Here is a 9,873-nt window from a genome sequence, read left to right on the forward strand (position 1 = left end):
AATAGGATTCGATCAAACTTTCGCAAAAAAACTCCTCTTTTCTTTGAATAACTGAAGAAAGGAAGAATAAAGAGGTTACACACCTCGTCTCAGTGATTATAAAAAATAATGGTCTCAGTTCGCGGTCATGAAAAAGCTCGCTAAAGCTCGCATTTTTCATGATCCGCTAACTTCGACCATTATTTTTAATAACCACTGAGACTCGGCATGTAACCTCTACATAATCCACGCAATTATCAATAGCTGGACAAACACCCCCTCGGTAGAACCAATAACTACAAATATTTACGTTGATGAAGGTCTGTTGAATCAAATAGGTAACAGCACAATCAGACTAATTGTTGCAAAGAAACAAAATCATGAAATACTGCCAGATAATGCACAACATAGAGCACGCTGCGCCTTCGGCATTTTTAATTCATTCACACAATATATCCAACCAATATATTCCTAAACAAAATGAAATAACAGACTCGCTAAAATGCGACTGGTCAGAGAAACAGAATCAGAGAGATAGAGAGAGAGAGAGAGAGAGAGAGAGAGAGAGAGAGAGAGAGAGAGAGAGAGAGAGAGAGAGAGAGAGAGAGAGAGAGAGAGAGAGAATTGAATTGAATTGAACTTTATTTTACAAGGATTTAGATTTAAGGCTACGCCTTTTCTTACAATCTGTCCTTGGGACGCATAGACACACAATTATATAATTAAAAAAAAAATTAAAAATTAAAAAGTTAAAAAGTTAACCAACAAAAGGAGGTCGGAAAACGTGATAATAAAGATGACGATGATGATGATGATGACGATAATGATGATGATAATGATGATGATGATGATAAAGATGAGGCATGACGAGCATACATATGTGGTTATTCATAAAATCAAATGCATACTATGCAGGTAATTATAAATACAAGCTGGTGGCAATCGAACATGTAGCAATAGAGTAACAAAAATATGTTCAGAATATACAATGCACAGCATATTTTTGACGTAATACTAAGTTTGGTAAGTCAAAAGGCGTTAAACTACTCAGACATTAAGTGGTTTTTTACACATTTTTTAAAACTTTTTAATGACTTTAGGTGCTTAAAGGATGATGGAAGTGAATTCCAAACTGAAGTACCCGAAAAAGCAAGACTGGTCTTATACAGGTCAATTCGTGGAATTGGTGGGATCAAGTTGACCGACCCATATCTGTGGGTAGCTTTATTAAATAATGATGTAATGTAAATCGGCACTTTACCGTGATACAATTTATGCATGAAAATGGCTTTGTTTAACTTGAGATGCTTTTCCAGTGGAAGAAAGTTAAGCATTTTTAATTTCATATCTGTTGAGGCATTATCCTTTACGATGAGTTTAGCCGAGCGACGATAGAGAGAGTCTAACTTTTTCAAGTGGACATCACTGCTGCCATCCCAGAGCGTCGAAACATAATTGATGTGAGGCATTACATGAGCATGGTGGAACATTTCCAGAGTCCTTCTGTCGGTATATTGCTTTAACTTGGATAGGAGGAAAACGTTCTTGGCTACTTTCTTGCAAATATGCTGTATTTGTGCCTGCCACTTGAATTCACAATCAAGAATTACCCCTAAAACGCGATGCTGTTGAACTTGTTCAATTGATTGCGTACCAATAGTAAGATTTAGTTTGAGTGGAGAAATCTGATGTTTTTGTCTGGTTTCAATTACCATACTTTTAGTTTTTATTGGATGGACAAGCATAGCATTAGCACTACACCAGTTATTTACATCGTTTAAAGCTGTTTGAAGGGAGGACTCTATTACTGTAACAGACTTTCCACTTGAGTGAAGAGAAGAATCGTCAGCAAAAAAATCACTTCTTACATTATTGTCAGAAATGTGCAGTGGCAGATCATTGATATACAGACAGAACAAGATCGGCCCAAGCACTGACCCTTGAGGCACCCCGCATTTCACAGTCTCCTCAGTAGATATTTTACAGTTTAGGGCAGTATATTGAGATCTGTCCTGTAAATAGGAAGCAAAAAAGTTACACACTGAACTGTTTCTGAGATACAACTGTAATTTCTTCAGTAAAATTGAATGATCAACAAGATCAAACGCTTTTTTAAAGTCGAGAAACACAGCACCACTGATTTCAGATCGGTTTGTTGCAGACAACCAGGTGTCGCATAGCGTGGTAAGGGCGCTGTGACAAGAGTGATTTGTTCGAAAACCAGATTGAAATTGATGGAAAAGGTTTCTGCTTTCTATGTACGCGAGCAAATGTTTGTGAATATGTTTTTCCAATGGTTTGGATAAAATGGGTAATAAGGAAATGGGTCTAAAATTATTTGGGTCGGATACATTTCCGCCTTTATGGAGTGGAATTACTTTTGCTCTTTTTAGTAAACTAGGTACAGTATTTTGCTTTATGCAGAGATTATACGCATAGGTGAGTGGCTCCACAATATATGGTAGAGCTAATTTGGCCAAGTAAGGAGGAATCTTGTCAGGACCCATGGACTTTTTATTCTCAAGGCCTTCTAGCGCCTTACCTACCTCATGCACTGCCATGTCTGGAATAGTAAAAAAATCGTCCGGTTTACATTTGTCATTGCAAAAATCATGTAATTTTGTGAGAGAGACTTCAAGGTCAGAATCAGGACTGTCGCATTTTGCAGATTCATTTAGCCTATTGGCAAGGGACAAAAAATGGTTATTAAAATCTTCAGGGGAGATGGTTGTGGCAGACCGATTTGAGTTCTGTTTAGATTTACCTAATATGTTATTAACAGCACGCCAAACAGTTGCAATATCTTTCTTGTCCTCGATTAATGTATTAAAGTAATTTGCTTTTGCTTGACGTGTTAATTCTGTCACTTTATTCCTTTATTAGAGAGAGAGAGAGAGAGAGAGAGAGAGAGAGAGAGAGAGAGAGAGAGAGAGAGAGAGAGAGAGAGAGAACTTTGAACTTTGAACTTTATGACAGGAAAGATAGCATTAGGTCCGTAGGTCCTTTCTTACAGCTAGCCCTGATCTAAGCAAAATGGTTATAATCGAAATGGGAATACATAGGAAGAAACTTTTTATGATGAAACGCAGACACACGCAATAATAGTAATATAAGAATAAGATCATTCTTTACAGACATGTGATATACAGATATCACAATACGGGCAATACAACCATACATTATCAGAACACACACCAAGTTGACGCAAGACACACACATGCACATTTCAGAAGGATAGAAGGCATACATACGTTTGAGCAACCAGGCACATCACATTAAAGTGATGTTTGAATGTATTTTTGGAGATGTGTTTTGAATGTTTTAAGGTTACTGATCGATTTTAAGCATGTAGGTAGGGAGTTCCAGACATAGGCTCCCGAGTATGAAAGACTAGTTTTAAATATGTCAATGCGTGGCTTCGGCCAGGCCAGATTATGCTTGAAGGTGGAATACCGAGAAGGAGTTGATTGAAACAAGTGAGTTAGATATTCGGGTGCTTGGTCACGTAGGATCTTGTGCATGAAAACTGATTTATTAAATAAAAGCTGTTGTTTAAGTTGAGCTATATTGAGGGCTGTCAGTTTTGCGTCAGTAGTTAGTGATGGGTCAGGCAGAATGAGTTTAGCTGACCTTCGATGACGAGAATTTATAGTTTTGAATAATGCATCACTACAGCCATCCCAGATGACAGAGGCATAATCAATGTGAGGTTTGATGTGGGCGTTGTAGAACATTTTTCGGGCGTCTAAAGTTATCACTGACTGAAGTTTTGAAAGTAGGAATAAATTTCTTGAAACGCGTTTACACAGATGTTCAATGTGGGAATGCCATCTAAGCTTATCATCGATAATCACGCCTAGCAGTTTGTGTTCGCTAACCTTTTCTATTGAGTTTCTGTTGATGGTGAGATCTAGTGAGAGGGTGGACAACTGATGCTTCTGGCGCGTTGTAATTACCATTGATTTAGATTTCAGAGGGTTTAGGACCATGTTGTTTTCAGAGCACCATTGTGAGATGTCTCTAAGGGTGTGCTGAAGAGATTGTTGAATATTGTCAAGGCGTCTATTTTGTGTCCGTAGTGTTGTGTCATCAGCGAGCATGTGGCATTCTACTGAGTTGTCAGAGAAGTGAAGTGGAAGGTCATTAACGTAAATACAGAAAAGAATAGGACCTAAGACAGAGCCCTGGGGTACTCCATATAACACGGATTCCTCTCTTGAGTACGCACCATGTACATAGACTTGTTGCGATCGGTTTTCAAGGAAAGACTGAAAGAAAGACAGAGAGTCAGATCCATTGAGATATAGTGATAATTTGTTGAGGAGAATTTTATGATCAACGAGGTCAAAGGCCTTAGAAAAATCTAAGTATACGACCCCAGAGAGCTGGGAGGAATTTATGGCTGACAGACATTTGTCTGTCAAAAGCGAGAGCGCAGTAGAACATGAGTGGTTACTGCGGAAACCAGACTGCAAGGGGTGGAAAAGGGCCAAACGGTCCATGTATTTTGTGAGATTAATGTGAATATGTCTTTCAAGAAGCTTTGATAGTACTGAGAGTAAGGAAATAGGGCGGTAGTTGCTAACATCAGAAGTGTTTTTGGATTTGGGGAGAGGAATAACTTTAGCTTTCTTTAGTGCTTGCGGAAAGGTATTGCGCTGTATGCAGAGATTGAAGATATATGTGAGAGAGTCAACTGTGTAAGGAAGGGAGAGTTTTAATAAGTGGTTGCTGATTTCATCAGGTCCTGAAGATTTTTTGTTCTGAAGTTGTGAAATCAGTCGTCCTAATTCGTGCACTGCAATGGGTAGGATTTGAAAGGGTGCTTTATTCGCCGTCTTTTGTTTGCAGTAGAGGGATAGATTGTCAGAGTTGTTGGGAGAGGCATTGTCAGGGTTGCTAAGAGAGGTAGCTACAGACGAAAAGTGAGAGTTAAAGATGTCTGGCGTTAAGTGACGGGGGATCTGGGTGGAGTTAGAGGTGGAACCTCTGATGAGTGAATTTAGTGCACGCCAGATCTGCGAGATATCCCGGTTATTCTCAACGAGTTTATTAAAGTAAGCTTTCTTTGAGTCACGAACCATGTTTTTTAACCTATTTCTAGCTGTTTTATAATCTTGGAATTGTTTAGTTTTTTTTAACAGGTCACGCTGATCCATGGCTTCAGTTATTTTATCTGACATCCAGGGTGGAAGTTTAGGATGTTTTACTCTTGTTTTCTTTATAGGTGCGTGCTTGTTTATTATAGGTAATAGGGTGTCATACCAACATTCTAATGCTTGATCAGGGACCGTGTGGTTGAAAACTTGGTCAAATCGTGCTACGTTTAGATCGGACAGGAAGGAATCACGATCAAAATGTTTAAAGGATCGAAAAGATATGACTGTGTGACCTTTATGATTTGATTTTGGCATTTTAGTGGTTTTAGTACAGAATATTGGAGAATGATCACTAATGCTAAGATCTGCGAGTGAAGCATTTAGTACTGAGGAGTGGTTGTTTGAGTAGATGTGATCAAGCAAAGTAGATGAAGTTTCTGTGACTCTAGTAGGTAAAGTTATAAGCTGCTTGAAACCTAGTGATGAGTCAATATTAAAGTCCCCGAGTAACAGGATGTCTGCGTGAGGTTTACATTTATACACTGTATCTATCATCTTGATAAGGTCATCGTACCAGTCACCAATGGCAGAAGGCTTTCTGTAAAGAAAACAAACAAGAGTAGAAGGGGCTGTGTCCTTTAGTTTAAACTCTAGCCACATGCCTTCAATGTCTTTGTGTTCTAAGTCAGGTCTTCTACGCGTGTATTGAACAATGGAAGAGTGGATGTAAGCAGCGATGCCATTTTCACCCGTACGACGGGAATCACGACGTATGACGTCATAATCAGGGGTACGGATGCGGGTATCGGGGATGCTGTCGTGTAAGCGTGATTCGGTGATGCCGTATAAGTGGTACACGGGGGTTGCGCTGTGTAGAAAATTGCATATATGTCTTGTACATTGGCATCTAGATGGTGAACATTTAAATGACCAACATGCAGCATTATCAAACACAAGAAGAAGGAATACACGAAAACTTCAAACAAAGAATTAAAGCAAATAAGCAAGAACAACTCAAGAAATACGGCAGCAGCTAATTAAAATCACTAGCAATGGCTGTCGGTAAAAACATAATAAAACATACAGCGTGCAAGTATAACTAATAAAGGCACTTTGATCGCTATGGTCACACGGTCACACGGGTCCGACCAAGTCAATTAATACACAATGGTTTATGGTCACACGAGTCCGACCAATTCATATGATGCACAAAGGTCACTCAAAGTCGGTGGGTCCGATCAAGTCAAATAAAACACAATGATTTATGGTCACACAAGTCCGACCAAGTCATATGATGCACAAAGGTCACTAAAAGGCAGAAAAAAAAAGAGAGAGAGAGAGAGAGAGATAGAGAGAGAGAGAGAGAAAGAGGGAGAGAGAGAAGGAGAGAGAGAAAGAGAAAGAGGGAGAGAGAGAGGCAGAGACAGAGAGAGAGAGAGAGAGAGAGAGAGAGAGAGAGAGAGAGAGAGAGAGAGAGAGAGAGAGAGAGAGAGAGAGAGAGAGAGGAGAGAGACAAATGACACATTCTTTATTAACGAGGGTAATGGCATAAGCAAACAGGTGATTTTTTACATCCAGCCCTCGCCCATGGGAGGGTTTAATCTAATGATAATACGTTTTAAAAATGTTGGAATATCAATTAAAGAAGTAATAAAAACAAACGACAAACAAGCAAACGATTAACAGACTAAACAAACAAACAAAAATATACATACAAACGAACATGACATATTATTGTCAAAGGTATAATGAAAACTGTTTCAAGCAACAAAAAACGTGTGAAACTTCGAGGGAAGAAAAAATCCGTGAAACTGAGGAGTCAATGAAGCAACTACGTTGCAAGTAATAGCAATGTAGCATCGTTACATAAGTCATGTTATGAAATTAATTAGGTACATTTATCTACTGAAACGTGTAAAAGGTACAAATAAGGCATCAACAATATAAACATGTACAGGCTAAGTGAGAACGAAATGTGCCTTGTGTAAGGAATGAGAAATATCTGTCTTTAAAAGTCTTGGCATTGACAGAATGTTTGAGACCGCTTGTGGGCGTGGACTGTGCTTTGAGATTGGACGATATAGATAGACACAGCTACCCGCGTCGGTCTCCGAGAGAGAGAGAGAGAGAGAGAGAGAGAGAGAGAGAGAGAGAGAGACAGAGAGACAGAGACAGAGACAGAGACAGAGAGAGAGACAGAGAGAGACAGAAAGAGAGAGAAAGTAACCCTTTCCCAATTGCTGGTTTACCACCCACGATATCAAGCAACAAAACACAGCACTAGTTGAGTAACTCTGGCTCGCTCCATCGTATGTGTAACTTTGGAGTTATCTCCAGCTGTCCTACAGCGCCTTATTCAAATACTGCTATATTCTCTGAACTCCTCAGTATTTTACTTGCAAAAGAAACCCTGACTCTAGAAACTTCGGCGACTCTGACTGAGGAAGTAAAAAAGTAGAGCTTGAGCATTATGGGCGTGGACTGTGCTGTGAGATTGGACGATATAGATAGACACAGCTGGCCGCGTCGGTCTCCGAGAGAGAGAGAGAGAGAGAGAGAGAGAGAGAGAGAGAGAGAGAGAGAGAGAGAGAGAGAGAGAGACTGAGAGAGAGATAGAGAGAGACAGAGATAGAGAGATAGAGAGAGAGAGAAAGAGAGACAGAGAAAAAGAGAGAGATCGAGAGAGAGAGAGAGAGAGAGAGAGAGAGAGAGAGAGAGAGAGAGAGAGAGAGAGAGAGAGAGAGAGAGAGAGAGAGAGAGAGAGAGAGAGAGATCCCGGCAAAGCAATGGAGAGGTGGGGAAAAAAGTATTCCCTCTGTACGATAACATTCAATAAATAATGTTCATAAACAAGGTATTTTCTTCACCAAACTTATTCATTTAAATGTAAGCCACCCTAATTAACAGTTGTAAAATGTGTTACTATTGTGAACAGCTCTGTAGAGCAACTACACGTACGTTCCCCGCCCTGTGAGACTATAGTACTATACCTTTAACTATCTATTGCAATCCACTTAATGCAAGTATGTATTCTTCCTCTTTCACAGGCAAGCTTGTTTTTTGTTTGTTTTGTTCTTTAATTTCAGAACAGTTCAAGCAAAAAAACAAAACCATACCTTTTTCTTTGAGATCGGTCCTTTAAAACGACCAACCAGGAAGTACATTTTTCACACACACACACACACACACACACACACACACACACACACACACACACACACACACACACACACACACATGCGGACATACACACAGACATACACATAGACACATTGACATACAGACAGACAGACAGACATACAAGCACACACACATACACACACACACACACACACACACACACACACACACACACACACACACACACACACACACACACACACACACACACACACACACACATACACACACACACACAAGGCAAGACGGAGGAGAGAGGTTGAGTCAGTGAAGATACTATAGGCAAGAAGTAAAGTCATGCTCAAATAGTTGTACATCATAGAGTATTCTTAAAATGTGAAATCAATGACAGCAAAAAGGTTGTACTCACCATTATTTTGGTCAGCTGTGATAATTGTACAACACAAAGACACGAGTAACAAGAGGCCTCTGGAATGCATTGTCATCTCACATTTCCACTACTATCTAAACAAAATACAAAAAACATTTACGGTAAATCAAGTAAACAAGAGTTAGCAGGTCCAACAATTCACTGCACTGCTACTCGCTCTGAGTTACGTTGCTAAAAGAGAAGAAGAATCCCGTCAGACAACCCTGGCTATAAATACACCCAGGGCCAGGGGCGTAGGAAAAGGTTGGGACAGCATACACTGCATATCATGATATGGCTTTTTGATCAGTGTCTTTTGGCTATTTCACCTTCATGAAATATTTCTTCTTCTTCTTCTTCTTTGTTCATGGGCTGAAACTCCCAAGTTCACTCATATTTTAGCACGAGTGGATTTGTACGTGTGTGACCGTTTTTACCCCGCCATTTAGGCAGCCATACGCCGCTTTCGGAGGAAGCATGCTGATAATTTTCGTGTTTCCATTACCCACTGAAATCTTACATGGATTACAGGATTTTTTCCCTGCGCACTTGGCCTTGTGCTTGCGTGTACACACGAAGGGAGATTAGGCACTAGCAGATCTGCACATACGTTGACCTGGGAGATCGGAACAATCTCCACCCTCAACCCACCAGGTGGCAGCGGCCGGGATTTGAACTCACGACCTTCCGATTAGTAGGCCGATGTCCTATCACTACGCCACTGCGCCCGTCAAATATTCATTCAAATCTGAGATCACTCAGGCACACTGACCTCAGAATTGAATATTAATCAGATGGTCTTTTGCTTTCAAATGCTGACTCTTACCATATTTAAACAGAAGACACAACTCAGCGTATGTAGTGACGGAAAAAGCTTTACGAGAAAACTCATGACAGACACAATTGAAATAATAGCTTTGATATAATGCTTCATTTAATGTGAAATTAGAAGCAAATTTGAAAATAAGATAAAATAAAATAAATAAAATCGACACATTTTAGTCAATGTTTGACACTGCATTACTCACACCTATTGTGTCAGAAACATTTGCACTGCTGTTCTTTGTGGAAGGTAAAAGCAAGTTGTAGGTTATGCCGTATTGATTAGTGTACCAACACAATCTTTTTGCAAGCGTTTAAAATCCAGTCTTCAGGTTAATTTTTGTTTCCACGTAATGTCGATTTTGCAAATGAAAGAGGTTACGGATGAAGTTCTAATAGGTTACGCAATTTGTAGCTCCGCAA

General features: G+C 39.7%; 1 protein-coding gene across 2 annotated transcripts in view; it reads right to left on the reverse strand.

Moving 5' to 3' along the window:
* LOC138963815 (scavenger receptor class F member 1-like) overlaps nt 1-9,548 on the reverse strand; it is a 66,916-nt gene extending 57,368 nt beyond the window's left edge. Inside the window, exon 1 of one of the 2 annotated variants that reach the window (XM_070335669.1) lies at nt 8,629-9,178. In XM_070335669.1, coding sequence (XP_070191770.1) covers nt 8,629-8,704 — 76 coding nt within the window. In that variant the 5' untranslated portion in view covers nt 8,705-9,178. Of the gene's footprint in view, nt 1-8,628 lie in introns of both variants that reach the window. The other variant, XM_070335670.1, reaches the window with a different exon arrangement.
* Nucleotides 9,549-9,873: the final 325 nt, after the last annotated feature.

The sequence above is a fragment of the Littorina saxatilis genome, linkage group LG4, assembly GCF_037325665.1.
Source record: "Littorina saxatilis isolate snail1 linkage group LG4, US_GU_Lsax_2.0, whole genome shotgun sequence".
Taxonomy (NCBI): Eukaryota; Metazoa; Mollusca; class Gastropoda; order Littorinimorpha; family Littorinidae; genus Littorina; species Littorina saxatilis.